The sequence below is a fragment of the Dryas octopetala genome, chromosome 8, assembly GCF_963921425.1.
Source record: "Dryas octopetala chromosome 8, drDryOcto1.1, whole genome shotgun sequence".
NCBI classification, from domain to species: Eukaryota; Viridiplantae; Streptophyta; class Magnoliopsida; order Rosales; family Rosaceae; genus Dryas; species Dryas octopetala.
Genome location: NC_141373.1, coordinates 1,456,044 through 1,477,744, shown reverse-complemented (window position 1 = coordinate 1,477,744; position 21,701 = coordinate 1,456,044). Strand labels below are relative to the sequence as shown.

Genomic DNA, 21,701 nt, shown 5'->3' with positions numbered 1-21,701 from the left:
TCCAGACCTATACATGATGTTTGATGACCCACATAATTAAATACTAGTAGTAGTTAGCAACTTTGATGCAAATTGCTTAGGTAGTCCTAAATATCAAAAATCTTACTGGGATTATATGTATGTTTCTTCAGGACTACCAACCTGCTTGCATCATCAAACCCTTTTCCCTGTTAAATATAAAGGGAAAGAAAAAACTGCTAGTATAAATGAGCAAAACTAATGATGAGACCAAGTGAAATGGTAAAGGACTGGCCAAAGGCTGCGTAAAGGGATCCAACAAAAAGAACCATTGGCTTTGGCATTCCATCAAACACCAGTTTCCTGTCAAATGCTACTTTTGATGCAAATGTTAATATATTTATTCACCACTAGTCATCAATGATCAACCAGTTTTTCTTTCATATTCCACGCCTCTACCATAGTAAAAATTATGAACCCTCTGTAGCTGAGTGGCAAAAAACTAGCAATGATTAAAAAAAGAGGGGAAAAAAAAATACAGAGTTGCAGTGGTAAACTGAAGCAAAATGAATACAGGACTGCCATAAACTAGTCGAATGGCCTAAAAACACAAATCACCGAATGCTGCTCATGAGACAAATCAATAATGGAAAACCCATCAAGCACTTGGTCTGTACGAGAAGGTTCTTAAGAGTATATCCTACATGTATAAAACCTACCATTACATATGTAATACATGGCCTGTTCATTCATTATCAATTGGTTCTGAGTTGAATGTTCCAACTTTGACCATGTAACATCAAGTTTAACGTGATATGCTCAGTTTTGGACCTTGTCCATGCAGATTCAAGACAACTATATACTTCTGGGTTAGGTGCCACTTAGCAAATTGTGGTGCTTAGAGGATGGCTACTAGAAGTCTAACATTAAAATGTTAATTGTGAGAAATATATGTGGGGTTTTGAGACACTGTTTCCTCATTGCATGAGTCATTCGATTCACGAAATTGTTTAGTAATCAGAAATAAGATATTTTTGCACCTAGGTATTTTCTCTTGAAAATAATATCAGACGTATGTTAATAGAATACAGATCAGTGATGTTTCATTATTTATCCATGACAAATTTAGAACAAGAAAGTTTTTGTTTTTGCCTATTCAAAAAGTATCATTTCAACATCCCAATTACCAATGCAATTTGCATTTTCAAGCACTAGCGCTTAATTTTACTTTGATTTCTTCTATCAACGATTGCTAACCACGGCCATACATACAATAATATCAAGAAAACAAGTTGCCATTAGAATTAAAAAGATAACAACAATGTATCTAATAACAGAATTAAACTGCAAATCAAAATACTGAATTACTGATGATAACTAGACTAACATCTAAGTTTAAATAGACAATAGAAAAGGTGAATGACCACATATTAGTCCGAAACTACATATCGATTCCACTGGATCAAAAGACTCCTGGTACACAGGACAAACAGCCAGACACGAACATCATGCATTCTTAGACACGAGATGATATACAAGAACTACAGTTGGCTCTTCAAGAAACTACCACATATGTAGAACTAGATCGCTGGCACATCAACGGCTAACGTAAAGGCCTCCTCCTAGATACTTTTCCAACTTTCACTCTGCTTCATATAATACCAAAAAATCAGTATTTGAATCAAACTATAGAAGAATGTAATGTATCACAATGACAAAAGAACAGTGCAAATGTATTACCTTGCTGATGGCTTGGCCATGTCAACGATCTCCAAGGATGAAAGCTATATGAAGACCACAACTAGCACCATTCACTTAAAAGAACCGGAAACTCACAGGTGCCTCCAACCGAGGACACAATAAAGGACAGACAAACACGGATCGACCCTACAAACTGAAGAAGCACTGAAGCAGAAGTAGGAAACAACAACAATCGGTACCCCCTTAGGTGCTTCCAGGGGAGGAAGCATTACAGGATAGAGAAACATAGATTGACCCCTACAAACTGAAGAAGCACCGAAGCAGAAGTAGGAAAGAACAACAATCAGTACCCCATCCCTCTTTTCCTTCTTAAAAACCAGAAAAGATGGCGAAGGGGAAAACACCCTCGAAGAGAGTGTAGTAAGAGAGGTCAGATTGTAACTAAAAGAACAAAAGATAGTCAAAGAGTAAGAAGGGAAAGACCTGTTGATCTGAAGCAGCCAATTCAGGCAATGACGGACCAAGCAAAAGAGTTTAATGAAAGAAGACTACCTAAAGAAAAAAGTGATGACTGAACTAAGGAACAAAGTGACCAACCAATGTTAGACTATTTATAAGGACACTATATCTGTAAACAAGGAAAAGAAGAAGCAAGATAAGAACTAAAAAAGAAAACCTACAGAATTCTGTATCCATAGACCCCTAGACATTCTACAGTATATACATAGAAACCGAAGCTAAAGACCTAAACCTTATTCTAAAAGGGTTAACGAAAATTAGCAAATCTGTCAGGAGATTACATTGAGAAGTTAATGTCATAACTTCAATATGTAAGTAGAATGTAGTTTCCCTCAACTTCCACAGATAGAGAGTAGCCGGTTGTTCCATCCCTCAGCTTCCTCAACTTCAGTATTCACCTCAAAAGCATAACATTACCACTACTTCCCTTCCACTCCTTAAAATTTTCGGTCAGTTCCATACATGCCGTGTATACCACTTTACACATAATATGCCCTCATCTCTCCAACAAGCTTTCATCTCCGAAACCAACCAGAGATCATTGACTCACCACAACCATGATTGTCTATTGTAACACAACCACAGAAAGCTAAACATACTCATAACGACTGAGACTACCAACCAACCAATTTATTCACTGTATATACACTCTAACAACACTAACACATCTCCACATGGCACTTATTTACAGGAGCTAGAGCGAGCTCACCGCCCTTCATTCATTGTCAACATCAAGATTGAGAATGCGACGCAGAGTCCTGGTCGCAGAGTCAGCATTATGAAAGAAGTCTCTTGCAGAAGAGCCATGGTCCCTAGTTGGAGATGGGGGTGCAGACTTGGCAATTGGGTGCATTTCAATAGCAGAAGCTGAGCTAGGCAATTCAAGAGACACGGTTCTTTTGGGTCGGACTGAAAACTTGGGTATTGGCAAGGAACTAGGTGGAGGTGAATTAGAGTAAGCAGGGCCAGCCCAGAGCTCAGAAAATGAAAGGCTTTCATTAAAACGCTTTTCTTTCTTAGAGCTTTTGGCACTGATAGCAATTGGGGTACTTTTCAAAGGGGTTCTACCTGGTGTTTTACTATCAGAGTGTGAATCTGCATTAGGGTTAGGTGTCTTGGGAGAAGAAGAGCATGCCCGTTTGGATACAGGAGTAGAGCAAGCCTTAGATGGGGTTGGGAGTATACCTGAGCCGGATTGGAAAGTCCGGCAATTGATCCCTCTGAAACCCTTGGATGGCGATGGGCCGAACCGGCCAGGCCCGTGTGGCTTTCCCCGGTTGTCGTACTGGTTCTTATGCTGCGCCACAACTAGAAGCGTCTCCATAACGACAAACTTGTCCGAGTCAACGAGTCTAACTCGCTCGCGTCAGTCCGATTCCGAAAGTGACTCACTAGATCCACAGCTATAACTCAGTCCCAGGGCTCAAATCAAGCTAAAAGAACACAGCTTTAGGGTACGAATTGCACGGGAAATCACTCAAACTTCTAGATCTTCTCCACAACAGATCCAAATCGAACATCGACGACCCCGAAAACAGATCGATCGATTATAGGGGCCGTTGATTCAGCCACCGAATCGACTCACTGTAAATCGCAAAATGTTAAAAGCAAAAATTAGTTTCGTCCACGGCGTGAAAATGATTTCGCAAACCGCGAATTAAAAAAACGCATAGAAATGAAACTTTCATATATAACAAAATACATGAATATTGCTCGAGAAAGTGATAGAAAAATTACCAAAAAAGAGCAAGAAAATTCTCAGTAAAGCCGCGAGGGGAGTGAAATTCCTCTCTCCCTGTTGTTGCTGTCGTTGAGCTCCGAAGATATTTTTAGGGATTAAAATGGGATGGGAAATTGGGAATTGGGAATTGAGCCCCGGAGAGATATGAAGAAGAAAGAATCCAAAGATCTGAGAAACGACTCTCTACAGTCGTATATAAAACAACGTGCAGCGAGACCCTACAGCGTACTGCCTACTGCATAGTACTGTATAATGTGAATGGTTAGACAACAGGGTCTCGTTTTTACTGGATTTACCAAAATGACATTCCATCATTCTCCTTGTGTTGACTCTTTTACCCTTGCAATCACCTTTTGGAAATAAGCAGATAAACAATTAGTAATTAGTTAATCACTAACAAATAATAGAAGAATTGGTTTTTTTATGTTTTGCAACTTTTGCTAAGTAAACATTAATAATATTTTCCTTGTATTATCATTAAATTTTGGTTGGTAACTTCCTCACACTCATACATTCTTGTAAAAAGTGGAAATCACTTGCTTATTCTTGGATATTATACAATAAATTCAAAGCCAAATTATGATTTCAGTTCTTGTGGTTTGTTAAGATTTTCAATTTGCAATTTTTAGTTTAAAAATACACAACTCTATTATTGTAATTATAATTGATTCCTTAAATGGTAAAATCAAGAAAGATTTATGGAATATCTATTCTCTACTCATTGAATTTATACTACTTTCTTTTCGATTCAATGAAATTAGATTTCTTACAAAATAAACTATGTTGCTTCGCTTATCCTCCTTTGTCATTTGGTGTAGCCAAGTTAAGTTTATTTTGTTTTGCTTTGTTTATTTCTTTTGCTAAGTATCTAGACATTTTCCTATTCATTCATGACACATGCTTGGTTGAGTTCATGTTATGTGTATCATTTTGTCCGTTGTTGGACTTTTATGAAATTATCTATTGACCAAAAAAATAAACTCTTGTAGTTCCCATTAAGCCAACCGTCGAAAGAATCATTTTTTTGAGACCGGACAAACTCTTTTTTATAAAACTCAAATCTTTAATCTTATCAGTAAAATGGGTAAAGTAATAGGGTAGTCATTCCTATATTTAAATTTTTTTAAAACAAAAACCTTTCCAAATTCATATGTATAAATAGTTGGTGATTGAAAAGTTCTAAAATCATATGAAATGACAGAAAATAATTCATGGCAAGCATGTGATGGTGAATTAGGGATTTAAAATTACAGCCTAATATGGAGATGAAAATTTAACAAAGTGCATTAATTGAAAGTATTATTTGACCTAAATTCAATATACCTATTATGAATTTATGACAAACGATTATTTTCTGAGGGCATATGGGACAACTTCTAAAGAAGATGGATATATTTTGTGGTAGATTAAAAAGCCATTATCGAGGGCATATCGGGGATTTCCATAACGGCAAGCAACATATGTCGGACCCATGTTGAGGTAATGCAATAGGGTGTGTGAAAATATCGGGACAAAATAATAGGGATAAGAAAGACCGGCTAGAGAATCGGGAGCGTAATAGCAACCTACAGGTGTCGGTTTCTTCTTCTGAGTCGGTCTTAGAAAGTAGTTGTGATGGAATTGAAAGCTTGCTTGGGTGGGTTGGGTGTGGAATTTTTAATGAATTTGTTCCCCCTTCCCGGAACGAATAAATCTCCATGGGGATCTTTGCCTTTACTTGGTGCGTTCGAAAAAGTGGAGAAAGCTGGCCAAGAAAACGTTTCTGTTCCAACTTTACTTTGCACGCCGAAAGAGATGCCAAACAACTCTTAACTTTAAAATATAACAATAATTATCTATGTATATTAATCTTAACTGGAGGCATAAATCTTTAATGGGGCATGCCCCAGTGGGGCACCTCTCACATAAGGTGGGACCCACATCCCAGTGGGGCACCTCTCACATGAGGTGGGACCCACATAGTTGTGGGTCCCACCTTATGTGAGAGGTGCCCCACTGGGGCATGCCCCATGGAAATCCCTCTCTAACTGGAGTGGTGGTGACGTAACTGGGGATGTAGCTCAGATAGTAGAGCGCTCGCTTAGCATGCGAGAGGTACGGGGATCGATACCCCGCATCTCCATTCTCTTTATTAGTCTTTAAATCTTATTTTTTCAATTTAATTCCATGATGATCACACGCATATGGACTATGGAGACATAATCCAATATAACAACTTGGTCCTAAACTCCTAATAGTCAATTTAACAGTTTTAACTCTTTCCAAGAAGGCTCAAAAGTGATACGTTAGCAAAAGCAAAGGTTTTTTTTGGTCCATGTTTCTTTGAACCTACATATTCTATTCATTCATACAATGTAACAAAAGATGGCATTTCTTTTACATAGTCGTTGTAGGCTTGTTTGTAGTGTAAGTAGCAAACAAGACATGTTCTTTTAAACTCTGTTGCTTAAAATATTTGGGTATGATATGATCCTATGAGAACATTATATCAATAAAATAAGAGAAACTTCTCAATGATACAACAAAATGTGGGTTTGCATATATGCATAAGGTTAGGGGGTCCATATGTTTATTTAAATCATTCTACTATATAAGACATTTTTGTTTCCATATGATTGGACTCTACCTGTACAAATACAGTTCTTCATTTGCAATGCTTTTCTGTCTTGCCCCCACCCCAATCTCCCATCAATGCTTGTGTTCCTCAACTTCACCGGTCCAACCAATATTTTATAGAAAATAAACTCACATTTGTTAGAAAGATGATATCAAAACATGGCACACCTAGCACTACCCATATTTTATTCTTACAACTTTTTTTCTAGGCGGGTATAATGTCAAAGATTGATTTTATTTTACATTGCTTTATTTGGATGTTGTCTAACAGACCAAACATATGATACCATATCACCAAGTCGAAGGATTTTACTGTGGGCTTTCTAGCCCACACGGTCACACCATTATAAGACTGGTGTAAAAGATTGCTGTGGAGAACAAAACAAAGTTAGAGGGTAACATAAGGAGCAAATTCCCTCTATCCCTGTGAGACTTTGAGCTGCAAAGAAAGTAAGATATGGTTACCATGAAGAAGAAGGTCCACCCATCGTCATCCCCAAAGAAGCGGAGCATGTCATACGACGTCACTTCTTCTTCTTATTCTTCGAAGAAGCTCCGAAGACTCCCTCACGTGTTCGCCAACGTTCTCGAGCTCCCTTTCCACTCAAACGCCGACGTTTCGGTCAAAGAAACCTCCTACTCTTTCCGTTTCACCGCCGCCACCACCCGACTAGTAACTGACCAACACGACGTCGTCTGGGCCCACACGATAGAGATTTATCCCGGGGTGACCAAGATCGTGGTCCGAAAAACGGACGGTGGTGATTTGTCGGCTTTGAACGAAGTAGCAGTCGACGATCTTGATCTGTGGAGGTATCGGCTCCCACCTTCGACAAGACCCGAGTTGGCTAGTGCCACGTGGAGTGGTCAGGAACTGGTTGTGACAGTTCCAAAGAAGCATGTTTGTGATGATAATGTTCATAACAAGCTCCAAGAACAAGAGGATGAAGAAAATGGGAGGCTGATTCTTGTACAGTAATTAAATCCTCTAGTCCAATTTCAGAATTACTGTACGTGGTCAAGTATAATGAATAATTGAGCGATATGTTGTGAACATGTCCAAGACTTGTTGCTTAATTTAATTTACCAATTATGCATGAACATGTTAATTGTGAACATTTAGGGGTGTTCCCAACTCAGATTTTAAAAGAGTTTAATGGATTTTAAAATTCATAGAATTTATCAAAATCTAAAGGAATTTGGTGGAATTCTCATGAAATTTGTTATGTGTAAAAAATGCATTCAAATCCATTAAAATCCATCCAAATTCTTCACTTAATGAAATCCATGACTTTTTGAGGACACATGGATTTCATTGGAATCCATTAAATCTGAGTTGGGGACACCTAAATTTCATTGGAATCCATTAAAATCTAAGTTGGGGACACCTAGATTTCATTGGACTTTTAAAATCCAATGAAATCTAAGTTGGGAACACCCCCCTTAATTTTGGGACTAATTTTCTACAGTTATAAGAGAGCTAGGCATGCATGGAATGGAATGGAATGCATTATTTTTGCAGCTAAAATTGGTTGTTCAATATATTTGATCAATTTTCAGCCTAGCTTCATTCATTTCTCTCAGTACCATTGAATCTTATATCAATGGAACTATCCAAATTTATACACTAAATTAATTCGTTATATAGTTGCAGCTGCATACCTGTCCCAGCAACATGACTCTCACATTTATGTCCGGTGCATGTCTTTGTTTTGCTACAAGCAAGCTAGCTAGGCTATGAATTTGTATATATTACAAGATTAATTAAACTAAGTCCCTAGAGGAAAAGTCTACTAAACTGGTGACTTGGTAACCCATGAAAATAATCACATGCACACTCTAAAGCAATCCATGAAAAAAAAAATATAGATATGAATTAAACACAGCCTTTACATTCTGATATTGTTTGTTATAATTTAACAACTAGCTTTATAGTGTAATTAGTTAGGTCCTAATTAATTTGCTTTATGGTGTAATTAATTAAGAGCTATTAAGATGATCGATCACTTCATCCTTATCTTTGGTCTCACTTCTTTTCGGATTGATGTTAATGGATCGAATATTACAAGGGTATTTGTTCCAAAAATATCTTACACTTTTCTTCACTTTATATCTTACGTTCTTACAATAGATCAGAAATGGGAAAGAATGTGGACCCTAAATTTGGCTTGCTTACCCTTCACATCGTGCATATATATGCCACGCCTTGAGAAATGACTTATCCTTCTTGAATTGACAAGCAATTGAAAATGGCCATTTGGTCCATTTCTAAAGTAGCATGGGTGGAGAAACACAGCTCCTCTTTCATCTTAAACAAAATTCTCACTTTTCCATTCCATATATTTTGAGTTTTAATGTACCTTTTTCAGTTTTCAATTGACAGGTCGCTGCCTGACTCATAATGTGTGTTCCCATGTTTAACAGGACATCTTGGGACTTGGATGGCTTTGTTTGTAAAGCCCAAAATTTCTGAGCCCAATATAGCCTGGGCCAAGAGCCCAATTTCATTTTCAAAGACTATGTGGCAGAGCATGCTAACAAACCAAGCGTCCAAGCGGTGTTCATGACCGACACAATTACGTGGTGTTGTGTCAAGCTGTTGGGCCAACCAACGTGGCTTATGTAGTTTGATGTCATTCCAGCGATGACCAACCCAAGTAGACGTGTTGGAATAGATATTTAACCTTGTTTTCAAGAGCTAGACTAGTCATGGACCACTGTGAACAAAGGTCCAAAAGTCCTTCTTTCTGCATCTGCCACGTGTAGATTTGATCGAGGTGTCACATTCTCCCTACATCCCAACAAGTAGTACATATAAGTTAGTCACTCCTTTTGCTCTGGACACTCCTAAGAATTACAACACAAAACTACTGAAATTAGTCTGTGATCAATTACGAATTACCCGCAATTCACAAAACATGAGCCAGCAAGTGCAACAGCCACAAAGACCCCGTGATGATCGGGAACCCATCAAATACGGCGACGTTTTCAACGTCTCAGGCGAATTGGCATCCAAGCCTATTGCACCCGGAGACGCTGCTACCATGCAGGCCGCTGAAAACATGGTTCTGGGAGAGACTAAGAGCGGTGGCCCGGCCGCAGTCATGCAGTCAGCAGCCACGCATAACGAGCGAGAGGGTCTCGTTGGCCACCCCGATGCCACGGTGGCAAAATATGAAAGAGTCAGCATTTTAGAGGCCGATCTCGACGGCAACCGCTTGGTCATTGAACGAGTTGGTGAACAGGTAGTATTACAAACATCAACTATTAATCATCTCAATTTTTGCCATGTCACATAAATGTTAAGTCACGTGTCACATTATTATTTAGTAATCAAAATTGAAATAAGAGTTTACTAATTAATGTTTGTTTTATTATTTTTAGAATAATGTTATACTTACCACATTTCTTATACCACATTTTTATACCATCTTATGTGCCATTACTTTATTGGACAGAGTTTTTATTTTTATTTTTGGGTTTTTATTTTTATTTTTTAGTATCCAATGTATGAATGCCATGTAAGTTGCCACATAAGGTGGTATAAAATTGTGGTATAAAAATGTGGTATATCTAGCACTACTCACCTAAAAATACGGAACCGCCGGTGCCGGTAGAATCTCCTGGAGCAGTGCTTGATCCGGATGCGATTACGATTGGTGAAACTCTAGAGGCGAGTGGTCTGTCGGCGGGTGACAAAGCCGTTGACCAAAGCGACGTCGCTGCAGTCTATGTTGCTGAAATGAGAGCCACCGGGAAAAACGAAATATCGCCCGGCGGTGTGGCCGCTAAGGCTCAGTATGCGGCGACTGTGAACAAGCGGTAGGTGGATAAAACAATACTCGGCGATGTTTTGGAGGATGCGAGTCAGAAGTTGCCAAGGGACAAGCCTGTGACGCGCGAGGATGCCAAGGCAACAATGGGAGCTGAGATAAGGAATAGTCCTCAAATGAGGACTACTCCAGGTGGAGTGGCTGAATCAATGGCGGCGGCCGCTAGGCTTAATCAGAACAACGACTAAAGCCAATTATAGGTGTGAAATTGCTGTAATTGTGATATTATAGGTGTGAATTTGCTTTAGCCAATTATAGTATATGTGTTGTTTAATATTTGGAATTTGATTTATGTATATTTTTTTTTATAGCTATCAATCTGTTGCTTCAGCTTTTGTTGTTTGAATGTGACGCGTAAAAAGCCTAAACTTAGCAAAAGAGCTCTGATAATAGAGGAAGCTCATGCTTAGTGATATAAAAATTGCTACTAAAAATATTTGTGATACTGTTTCTAGGAGTAGCTATGAAATAAATTCTCAAACTCAGAAGAAAAGATAAAAAGTCTATTAGAAATAGATGTTTGGGCCGCATAAATATAGTTCAAACAAGTACAGATCAGATCCCATTGGAACAATTGGACCCTGAATCTGATAGTTTGAGCTGTGATCCAAATCTTTTTTATTCTGAAATCGGAGCTTTGATCCCCACATTGAACGAGGGCACTCCAAAATAAGATATATAGGGGTCAGGCATTTTATCAGAAGAAGAGACAAAATATGTTTTTTTTTTTTTGTTAAAATTTTGTTCCAAATTTTAACATTATTGTTCTGCCGCTGATAATCTGCATTCATCCTTTTTTATCTATTTTACACTTGTTCGTTTTATAGGAATGATGGTGGAATATGTGGATTTCGGAGACAAGAATTATAAGTTCATTTAGATGCACTTTTTTTGGCTCAAATAATCTATTAAAAGAAAAACTACAAACAATCAACCTTTGTTTACTCTTTATAGTCAAGAAGGAAATATACAATTTCAATTACAAAGCCAACACCTTTTTTTTAGACAATTTACTTCATCTGAGTAAATGTTTAATTTTTAAAGAAAATATTAAAGCGTATAATTTTATGTTTGTATTTACTTTAACGGGAACCAAGTTAATTATTCAATTAACAATAGATCCAAATTGGGAAAGCTTGTGGGCCCTAAATTTGGCTTGCTTACCCTTCACATCGTGCTTATATGCCACGCCTTGAGAAATGACTTATCCTTCTTGAATTGACAAGCAATTGAAAATGGCCATTTCGTCCATTTCTAAAGCCGCATGGTTGGAGAAAGACAGCTCCACTTTCATCTTAATCAAAATTCTCTCTTTTCCATTGCATATATTTTGAGTTTTAAATTTTAATGCACCTTTTTCAGTTTCCAATTGACAGGTCGCTGCCTAACTCATTATGTTCCCATGTTTTACAGGACATCTTGAGACTTGGATGGCTTTGTCTGTAAAGCCCAAAATTTCTGAGCCCAATATAGGGTGGGCCAAGAGCCCAATTTCATTTTCTAAGACTATGTGGCAGAGCATGCTAACAAACCAAGCGGTGTTCATGACCGACACAATTACGTGGTGCTGTGTCAAGCTCTTGGGCCAACCACGTGGCCCACTCTTATGTAGTTTGATGTCATACCAGCGAATCAGCGATGACCGACCCAAGTCGACGTTTCGGAATAGGTATTTGTGCTTGTTTTCAAGAGCTAGACTAGTCATGGACACCCTGTCAACAAAGGTCCAAAAGTCCTTCTTTCTGCATCTGCCACGTGTAGATTTGATCCCAACAAGTACATATAAGAAACACCAACACAACATTACTGAATTTCGTCTGATCAATTACGAATTACCCACGATTCACAAAACATGAGCCAGCAACAGCCACATAGACCCCGTGCTGATCGGGAACCCATCAAATACGACGACGTTTTCAACGTCTCGGGCGAATTGGCATCGAAGCCTATTGCACCCCGAGACGCTGCTGCTATGCAGGCCGCTGAAAACATGGTTCTGGGAGAGACTCAGAGGGGTGGCCCGGCTGCAGTCATGCAGTCAGCAGCCACGCACAACGAGCAAGCAGGTCTTGTTGGCCACAGCGATGCCACGGTGGCAAAAGATGGAGTCGGCATTTTAAAGGCCAATCATGACGGCAACCGCTTTGTCATTGAAGGAATCGGTGATCAGGTAGTATTAAGACATCAACTATTATCGATCTTAATTATTGCCATGTCACATAAATGTTAAAATATAAATGAAAAAAAAAAAAAAATCGACCCATAATATCTATGTGAACTTTTCTGTCTGGATGTATTCAGAACAACTCACTTTATACATGATTCCTATAAAAACGAGGGGAATTATATTATAACAATCTTTCTAATTAGTTCGTTCTCTATTTCTATGTGAGAGAATCCTTAAGAAAAGTATTTTGTTCCCAACGAGTTAGTAATAAAAATTGAAATAATAGTTTACTAATTATGTTTGTTTTATTATTTTTAGGTTGTGGCACAATTTATGGAACCGCCGGTGGCAGCAGAATGTCCGGGAGGAGTGCTTGATCCGGATGCGATTACGATTGGTGAAGCTCTAGAGGCGAGTGGTCTGTCGGCGGGTGACAAAGCCGTTGACCAAAGCGACGCTGCTGCAGTCTATGCGGCTGAAATGAGAGCCACCGGGAAAAACGAAATATCGGCGGGCGGTGTGGCCGCTAGGGCTCAGCATGCGGCGACTGTGAACACGCGCCAGGTGGATAAAACAATACTCGACGATGTTTTAGAGGATGCGAGTCAGAAGCTGCCAAGGGACAAACCTGTGACGCGCGAGGATGCCAAGGCAATAATAGGAGCTGAGATAAGGAATAGTCCTCAAATGAGAACTACTTCAGGTGGAGTGGATGAATCAATGGTGGCGGCTGCTAGGCTTAATCAGAACAACGACTAAAGCTACCAGTACTAGATGCATGCTTCACTTTCGGCTTTAATTAATTTCCTGTAAAATATGCGTTGAAAGGTTCGTGTGGATCTTTTTAACTTTGTTACGTCTCCGTTTGTAGCACCATATATAAGAAGAAGAGTACACTTGTCAAAACACAATAACTGTGTTTATGTATCAACTATATATATTAATATGTTTCTTTTGTGGAATTATCAACCTGTTAATGTTCGAGACGTGTTAATTTGGTGGTAATATGATTCGTCACATTATTAGAGATCCGTGGCTGTGTAGCTATTTGGTTCCGGTTTGGCACTCCGCGGGCTATCATTGGGCTTGGTGGATATCCGAGCGAGACTGAATATGGAAAAATCAGAGTGGGTCTGAAGTTTGGGTAGCTACCAATAGGCCCATAGGCCCAATAGCCGAGTCTATAATCCTTAACTGGACCATTGTGAGTTAGTGGGCTTCGTTGGGCCCGGTGATTAACTATTTCTTTCCTCTTTCTATCTACTCTCATCCATATCGGACAGAGGAATGCTTTTGGAACCAGATGAAATGATTAACTTTTTCTTTCCTCTCTCTATCTGCTCTCATCCATTTCGGACAGAGGGATGCTTTTGTAACCAGATGAAAAATCTGCTTTCTTCCATTTCAGACACACCAATCTGATGTTTTTGTAGCCAGATTTTGAATCTGGTCATCGCGTAAGTTGGGGTTGTTGAGGAACCCAAGCCGATTATCCCATCAATTGCTCGCGCGGCAAAAGTGAGTCACACATCAAGAGTATTTGAAAGTATAATAGAATTGTAATGCCTCATATGATTGAGGACTTGCTGTCTAGATTGTATATATAGTGTAGAGAAAGTTACAGGAGTTTATAAGACAATAAAGGAGAATAAAGAGAGTTACGGGAGTTACAGGAGTTACAAGACAATAAAAGGAGTTACAGGAGTTACAAGAGAATAAAGGGAAATAAAGAGAGAGTAATAAACACAAGGATAAGTATGTAAGGAGTTACAGGAGTTATAAGACAATAAAAGAAAATAAAGAGAGAGTAATAAACACAAAGATAATTATGTAAGTGAATTCTTCTCAACACACTCACACGTTTCAATAAATTTTTTTTAAATACTCTGCCCAACAACTATTACCAATTGCTTTGGAAATAGTGTGCCATTTGAGAGTTTGTATTCCTGTAATTGTGATATTATAGGTGTGAATTTGATTTCGCCAATTATAGTGTATGTGTTGTTTAATATTTGGAATTTGATTTATGTATGTATTTTTTTTTTCCAGCTATCAATCTGTTGCTTCAGCTTTTGTTCTTTGAATGTGATGCGTAAAAAGCCTAAACTTAGCAAAAGAGCTCTGATAATAGAGGAAGGTCATGCTTTTGGTATTTCAAGTGGTATAGAAATTGTTACTGAAAATATTTGTGATACTGTTTCTAGGAGTTGCTATGAAATAAATTCTCAAACTCTAAACAAAAGACAAAAGTCTATTAGAAATAGATGCTTGGGCTGCTTAAATACAGTTCAAACAAGTATTGATCAGATCCCATTGGAACAATTGGACCTTGAATCTGATAGTTCTAGCTGTGATCCAAATCTTTTTTATTCTGAAATCGGAGCTTTGATCCCCACATTGAACAAAGGCACTCCAAATCTGATGAATAGGGGTCAAGCATTTTATCAGAAAAAGAGAAAGTATGTTTTTGCTTTGTTGAAATTTTGTTCCAAATTTCAACATTATTGTTATGTGGCTGATAATCTGCATTTCTCATATTTTTTTCTATTCTACACTTCTTCTTTTTATAGAAATGATCGAGGAATGTGTGGATTTCGGAGGTAAGATTTATAAATGCATTTACTGTTGATGCAGTTTTTTGGCTCAAAGAATTTATTAAAAGATAATCTACAAACAATTAGTCTCTGTTGTTTACTCTTTGTTGTCAAGAAGAAAAGATTAAATTTCCAATTACAAAGCCAACATCCTTTTTTTTTAGACAATTTACTAATCCGAATAAAGGTCAAAAAAAGTTTAGTCTTTAAAGAAAATATTAAGGCGTATAATTTTATGTTTGCATTTATTTCAACATGAGCCAAAGTTGATCATTCAATTAAGGATAGATTCGAAATGGGAAAGAATGTGGGCCCTAAATTTGGCTTGCTTACCCTTCACATCGTGCATATATATATGCCACGCCTTGAGAAATGACTTATCCTTCTTGAATTGACAAGCAATTGAAAATGGCCATTTGGTCCATTTCTAAAGCAGCATGGGTGGAGAAAGACAGCTCCACTTTCATCTTAAACAAAACAAAATTCTCTCTTTTCCATTGCATATATTTTGAGTTTTAATGCACCTTTTTCAGTTTTCAGTTTTCAATTGGCAGATATAGGCTAACAAAGCAAGCGGTGTTCATGACCGACACAATTACGTGGTGTTGTGTCAAGCTCTTGGGCCAACCAACGTGGCTTATGTAGTTTGATGTCATACCAGTGATGACCAACCCAAGTCGACGTGTCGGAATAGATATTTGTGCTTGTTTTCAAGAGCTAGACTAGTCATGGAGCACCTGTCAACAAAGGTCCAAAAGGCCCTCTTTCTGCATCTGCCACGTGTAGATTTGATCGAGGCGTCACATTCTCTCTACATCCCAACAAGTACATATAAGTTAGTCACTTCATTCGCTCTGGACACTCCTAAGAAACACAACACAACACAAAACTACTGAAATTAGTCTGTGATCAATTACGAGTTACCCACAATTCACAAAACATGAGCCAGCAACAGCCACAAAGACCTCGTGATGATCGGGAACCCATCAAATACGGCGACGTTTTCAACGTCTCGGGCGATTTGGCATCCAAGTCTATTGCACCCCAATACGCTGCTGCCATGCAGGCCGCTGAAAACATGGTTCTGGGAGAGACTAAGAGCGGTGGCCCGGCTGCAGTCATGCGGTCAGCAGCCACGCACAACGAGCGAGCAGATCTCCTTCGCCACCCTGATGCCACGGTGGCAAAAGATGAAGGAGTCAGCATTTTAGAGGCCAATCTCGACGGCAACCGCTTGGTCATTGAACGCGTTGGTGAACAGGTAGCGTTACAGACATAAACTATTATCTCAATTCTTTCCGTGTCATATAAATGTTAAGTCACGCGTCACATTATTAATTAGTAATCAAAATTGAAATAACAGTTTACTAATTAATGTTTGTTTATTATTTTTAGGTTGTGGCACAATATATAGAACCGCCGGGAGGAGTGCTTGATCCCGATGCGATTACGATTGGTGAAGCTCTAGAGGCGAGTGATCTGTCGGCGGGTGACAAACCCGTTGACCAAAGCGACGCCGCTGCAATCTATGCGGCTGAAATGAGAGCCACCGGGAAAAACGAAATATCGCCGGGCGGTGTGGCCGATAGGGCTCAGCATGCGGCGACTGTGAACACTCGCCAGGTTGATAAAACAATACTTGGCGATGTTTTGGAGGATGCGAGTCAGAAGCTGCCATGGGACAAACCTGTGACGCGCGAGGATGCCAAGGTAATAATGGGAGCTGAGATAAGGAATAGTCCTCAAATGAGGACTACTCCAGGTGGAGTGGCTGAATCAATGGCGGCGGCCGCTAGGCTTAATCAGAACAACGACTAAAGTCGCCAGTACTAGATATGTATATATGCATGGTTAACTTTCGGCTTTAATTTCCTGTGAAATATATATGCGTTGAAAGCTTCGTGTGCATTGTTTTTACTTTGTTACTTCTCCGTTTGTAGCACCATATATAAGAAGAATAAGTGTGTTTTTGTATCAACTATAGAGTTAATTACACTTACACCCCCTGAGGTTTATCGTCTTTTCATATATATCCCCTGAAGTTTTAATAATTACACATACACCCCCTGAGGTTTCAAAACTGTTGCATATAACCCCCTATAGTGAGACAAAAAATGATGAGAAATTATGCAAAAATGCATACTAAGGGATAAAATGACCTAATAAGATTACTCAAGATGTAAGGTTCAACCTCAATACAAATAATTTCTTTTTTGTTTATTTATTTTTTTCTCTTGTAGGGAGTTATATGCAATAATTTTGAAACCTCAGGGGGTGTATGTGAAAAGACGATAAACCTCAGGGGGTGTAAGTATAATTAACTCATCAACTATATTAACATGTTTCTTTTGTGGAATTATCAACATGTTAATGTTAGAGACGTGTTTTTTGGTAATAATAATATTATCATAATGTTAAAGATCCGTGGCTGTGTAGCTATTTGGATCTGGTTTGGCACTCCGCGGGTTATCATTGGGCTTGGTGGATATATGAGCTAGACTGAATATGGAAAAATCGGAGTGGATCTCAAGTTTGGGCAACTACCAAAAGACCGCCCAATAGGCCCAATAGCCGAGTCTATAATCCTTGAGAAAGAATAATGCACGCAGTGGATTATATAAACATTCAATATGCTAAGGAGGACGGCAATTCAGACCATTATGAAGAGAAAACGGATCGAAAGTGAGGCTAGCTTGGGCTTGCACAAATAAAATCATACAAGCGAATTATAATTGTACTAGATTCCAAAACCCTAGCTAATATCAATTATTTTATATGGAAAATTTTCATGAAATGGAGTTACATGCATAAATATGTTTAATTTATAGAGTGGTGCCAGAAGATTGGTCCATTCTGTTGGGTGTAGCTGCAAATAGCAGTACTACTGATTCTGATAATATATGAATCTTTTATAATGAGCCCAATAATTTTTGGACAACCCGATAATACACAAATATATTTTTGAAATCAGTATGTATTTATATGATGTGATAGTACTTTTTATTTGGGGAAGTTTCTCTTGATGTTGCATGCCTCAATCGCTTGGCTTCTTATGGTTACATCTTCCAGCAAACACCAATAATATATATACCAGCTAGCTAGGCATCTGAGATCTTATGTCCTCTGAACTGCATGGCTTTGCAAATTGCAATCTTCTTGTGCTTCCCTCCATATCCTACACACGAACACGTGCCAGAGGTCAGTGGAAGTCTTGTTCTATCATATAAATTATTGAGTGGCTCTCGTGGCCAATAGGCTTTATTATATACCTTCTCTGCCTTCCTTGCAAGTCCATTGATTAAGAAATAATATCCCAATGACTACAACACGCACACTTCAAAGTTCAAAAGATCACAAGGAGCACAAGTCTTAATTTTAACCTTTCAAGGAAAAAGGGTTAGCTTTAGGCGCTATTAGAAAACAATGTTATATATCTAGTACTGTTAAGTGGGTTTCACATTTTTTTTTTTTGAAGGCTCGACAATTATAGAACTACAGACACTAATTATTATCTTAATTGTAGTTACTACTTCGGTTAATATATAAAACAGTGGGATAATAATTAATTGCCTCTAGTGTTAGTAATTTAAATTAGATGACATTTGCTGTCACCCTCTTACATGTTTAATCAGCTGTACGTATTCTTATTGCAGTGGGGATATGATGTTTATTGATGTGAAAGTACCTATTTGGTGATGATATCAAATCAAATTGGAATCCAAACAATAAACTCGATCGAGTACTCAGCCCATGACAAGTTGACAACATATATGACCAATTCGACAGATAATACATATATATACATCTTATAAAAACTAAGATACGTGGAGTTGGACACATGAATAGAAATATTATAAGCTAGTTGTAACAAAAAAAAGAAGTGTAAGCTAGGGAGTTAATGGTTGTAATCAATTTGACAAATGATAGGTAACCTGTCAAATTGAATAAGATAGGCAATAAACTAACATAATTAATTAAGGAAGTTAATGTAGGTCACTGTACTAGTGGTTAAATTCGAATAATGTACACAATGACCTACTGGCTAGCTAGGTGCAGAGTAGAGAGCAGTACTGAACTACTAAAGCTGGAAAAGCAAGAACATGAGGTGAACAGTGGAGCTTGGTAAACGAGGCCAAATTAGAAAGGACAATATTTATAATTGTATTTGTATGAATATATATGCATGGAAAAGATCTAAGGGGTCTTCATCGACGTACGTACTCAGGTGATGTTGATCTTTCTCTACTCTGGTTTGTTCTCTGGCAGTGGCCACACAGACACACAACGCCATGTCCCTCTCCATAAAAATAAAATAAAAAAGTAAATATTCTTTTTAGAGAGAGAGAGAGCACTTTTTCTGTATGTTATATCATGTTATCTTATAATTTAGCTGGCCACGGACTACGGATCATGAAGAGAAATAATTGATCCATCATAGTAGGTTCCTTAATTGCTTACCCCGGCACCAGTTAACACGAAAAAAAACTTCTATGAAAGGTCTTATAAATAATACATTTAAGATATTATTATTTGATTTGTCACATAATGAAAAAAATAGATATATAAACATATATAAGACCAACTCACAAAAATAAATTTTTCTTCAAAAAATTAGTTGGATCTGGCTGCGAGGTCACAATATCAAGAATTTGCACCCCACCATGTGCATGGTCTGTTCAATTTTGAGGTTGGTGTTGGAAATGGACCATGCGAGCTTGTGACTTGTGAGTACGTACCCACCGATTTCAATTCCCTCCTTAAAACTCTTCACCTCCAATGCACATAAAATTTCACGAATACGTACATGGAATTAAATAAATGAAAGGAGGAGAACTGTGGGACCCAATACATGAGAGGTCCTAATTGGAAGATCAGTAAAGTGATATAGGATAATCATAACCATTCGATCCATCACTTTCTTCTTTGATTTTCAGTGGAGACAATCCAGCTATATATATATATATAATGTAAATGAATATTACTTTTATAGTGTTAAATAAATACCGTATACCCCCATGTGAATGCTTCCATGATTTTCGTTGTGAAATCCTCCCATGAGTTTAAACTAAAAGTAGGGCACCCTACTTGGAGTAATATGATGGAAGAACCCTAGCCACTTGATGAGAGCGTGTGATGAACTTGCTTTAGGATAGGAAGGACTGAAGGAGTAGGACCATGCTAATTCATTTCATATCTATAGCCCTGTAGGTATAGCCAGTCCACTTTACAGTCTTTCACGGCTGTCTAGTCGCCATTGAACCCAAAGTACTACAAACTATAAACAACAACACACACACACACACTCTAACATACTCATATATATTGACTATTGAGAGAGCTTCTCCACAGTCCACTCCAATCTCCCACGTACTCTTTCTAAACCAAAATTAACTGACTGTGTTTCTGTAAGTGATCGAGAATGCCGAGCACACTAGGAAGAAATCTGAACCTCTGCTTCACAAAGATCAGACGGCTTCCATCCCCTCCAATGAGTCCAACGCCAGACAATCGTAGCCGTTCACTAAACACCGACAGCACCGCCACCACATCCACATCACACTTGATAAAAAACTTCAACTCCCTCTACGACGACCACATCTTATTGGACTCCGCCACCGAAGCCGACTTCGCCACCGCCTTCGCCTCCAACCGCTTCTTCTTCACCTCACCAGGCCGCTCCAACTCCATCGTCGACCAATCAACAACAACCACCTCGTCATCACGCTCCACCGCCACCGCCACCGCCACGTCATCATCAGACCCGCCCGACCACTCTGTCTTCACCAACAGCGTAGCGGTCCCCACCTACTCTCCCGACCCGTACCTGGACTTCCGGCGGTCCATGCAGGAGATGGTGGAGGCGCGTGATGAGCAATCGCAGGACGAGGCCGAATTGAAGAAATCGAATTGGGACTTCTTACATGAACTTCTGTTGTGCTACCTGGCGCTCAACCCTAAGAACACACACAAGTTCATCATCGGTGCTTTCTCCGATCTCGTTGTTAGCCTCATGCCGTCGCCAGCTGCAGCTCACGGTACCCGCAAAGACCCGGAGTTCACTGCCGGTGTCTGTGAGATTTCACGGTGCGTCTAATTCATCGTTATAAATAATCATGACTATCTCATTCTGTTCATAATTTTAGTGATCCAAAATTAGCACTAATCAAATGTATTAATTATATACGGAATGGATCAGTGCTCAGGTCGGTCCCTAACTCGCTTTTTTCTCTATTTGGTCCTTGTCCATCTTTTACAGCTACCTGTTTTTAGCTATATATATATATATGTGTGTGTGCTTAATTAATTTTCAATAATTTCACCAATATCATAGGCTTTTTATTTTTTGTTGGGAAAATGAATTTTTCAGAGCCTAATTAATTACTAGTTGGCTGGGCTAGTAGAAGCTAATAGTACATCCAATTATTATTGATGTTCTACAAAATATATAATGTGAAAGTTTTTAGGACATGCATGTGAAGTTTTCGACCCAAAAAAAGGAACATGTGAAAGTGGTACTGGGACAGTGGGTATTGATCATGAACTAAAGATGTTTACGCATTCTAAGTAATTGA

General features: G+C 38.6%; 5 protein-coding genes, 1 non-coding gene and 1 pseudogene across 6 annotated transcripts; 6 read left to right on the top strand and 1 right to left on the bottom strand.

The window, feature by feature from the left end:
- Window positions 1–1,237: 1,237 nt before the first annotated feature.
- LOC147275773 (flocculation FLO11-like protein) lies at window positions 1,238–4,104 on the bottom strand. Its single transcript, XM_086255751.1, has 3 exons — window positions 3,916–4,104; window positions 1,699–3,762; window positions 1,238–1,604 (listed from the first exon to the last, which is right to left on the bottom strand). Exon 2 carries the CDS (start codon window positions 3,500–3,502, stop codon window positions 2,894–2,896), a length of 609 nt encoding a protein of 202 aa, XP_086111877.1. The 5' UTR covers window positions 3,503–3,762; window positions 3,916–4,104; the 3' UTR covers window positions 1,238–1,604; window positions 1,699–2,893.
- A 1,864-nt stretch (window positions 4,105–5,968) lies between these two features.
- Window positions 5,969–6,041, top strand: TRNAA-AGC (transfer RNA alanine (anticodon AGC)). The gene has a single exon. It is a non-coding gene; the product is annotated as a tRNA-Ala (tRNA).
- An 854-nt stretch (window positions 6,042–6,895) lies between these two features.
- LOC147275771 (uncharacterized) lies at window positions 6,896–7,591 on the top strand. The gene has a single exon (XM_086255276.1). It carries the CDS (start codon window positions 6,993–6,995, stop codon window positions 7,512–7,514), a length of 522 nt encoding a protein of 173 aa, XP_086111402.1. The 5' UTR covers window positions 6,896–6,992; the 3' UTR covers window positions 7,515–7,591.
- A 1,811-nt stretch (window positions 7,592–9,402) lies between these two features.
- LOC147275770 (late embryogenesis abundant protein D-34 pseudogene) lies at window positions 9,403–10,556 on the top strand (annotated as a pseudogene).
- Window positions 10,557–12,209: 1,653 nt separating this feature from the next.
- On the top strand, window positions 12,210–13,435 carry LOC147275769 (late embryogenesis abundant protein D-34-like). Its single transcript, XM_086254812.1, has 2 exons — window positions 12,210–12,538; window positions 12,854–13,435. Exons 1-2 carry the CDS (start codon window positions 12,221–12,223, stop codon window positions 13,292–13,294), a joined length of 759 nt encoding a protein of 252 aa, XP_086110938.1. The 5' UTR covers window positions 12,210–12,220; the 3' UTR covers window positions 13,295–13,435.
- Window positions 13,436–16,027: 2,592 nt separating this feature from the next.
- LOC147275768 (late embryogenesis abundant protein D-34-like) lies at window positions 16,028–17,056 on the top strand. Its single transcript, XM_086253871.1, has 2 exons — window positions 16,028–16,390; window positions 16,525–17,056. The coding sequence occupies exons 1-2, from the start codon at window positions 16,070–16,072 to the stop codon at window positions 16,945–16,947; spliced, it is 744 nt and encodes a 247-aa protein (XP_086109997.1). The 5' UTR covers window positions 16,028–16,069; the 3' UTR covers window positions 16,948–17,056.
- A 3,318-nt stretch (window positions 17,057–20,374) lies between these two features.
- Window positions 20,375–21,440, top strand: LOC147275767 (transcription repressor OFP16-like). The gene has a single exon (XM_086254905.1). The coding sequence runs from the start codon at window positions 20,549–20,551 to the stop codon at window positions 21,221–21,223; it is 675 nt and encodes a 224-aa protein (XP_086111031.1). The 5' UTR covers window positions 20,375–20,548; the 3' UTR covers window positions 21,224–21,440.
- The last annotated feature ends 261 nt before the right edge of the window (window positions 21,441–21,701 follow it).

What these genes read in the sequence shown, in the direction of transcription:
- LOC147275771 (XM_086255276.1), top strand. Translation starts at nt 6,993, where the DNA reads ATGGTTACCATGAAGAAGAAGGTCCACCCATCGTCATCCCCAAAGAAG.
- LOC147275773 (XM_086255751.1), bottom strand. Translation starts at nt 3,502, where the DNA reads ATGGAGACGCTTCTAGTTGTGGCGCAGCATAAGAACCAGTACGACAAC.
- LOC147275767 (XM_086254905.1), top strand. Translation starts at nt 20,549, where the DNA reads ATGCCGAGCACACTAGGAAGAAATCTGAACCTCTGCTTCACAAAGATC.
- LOC147275769 (XM_086254812.1), top strand. Translation starts at nt 12,221, where the DNA reads ATGAGCCAGCAACAGCCACATAGACCCCGTGCTGATCGGGAACCCATC. An exon ending in TTGAAGGAATCGGTGATCAG is followed by an intron (nt 12,539 to 12,853) that starts GTAGTATTAAGA and finishes TATTATTTTTAG; the next exon opens with GTTGTGGCACAATTTATGGA.
- LOC147275768 (XM_086253871.1), top strand. Translation starts at nt 16,070, where the DNA reads ATGAGCCAGCAACAGCCACAAAGACCTCGTGATGATCGGGAACCCATC. An exon ending in TTGAACGCGTTGGTGAACAG is followed by an intron (nt 16,391 to 16,524) that starts GTAGCGTTACAG and finishes TATTATTTTTAG; the next exon opens with GTTGTGGCACAATATATAGA.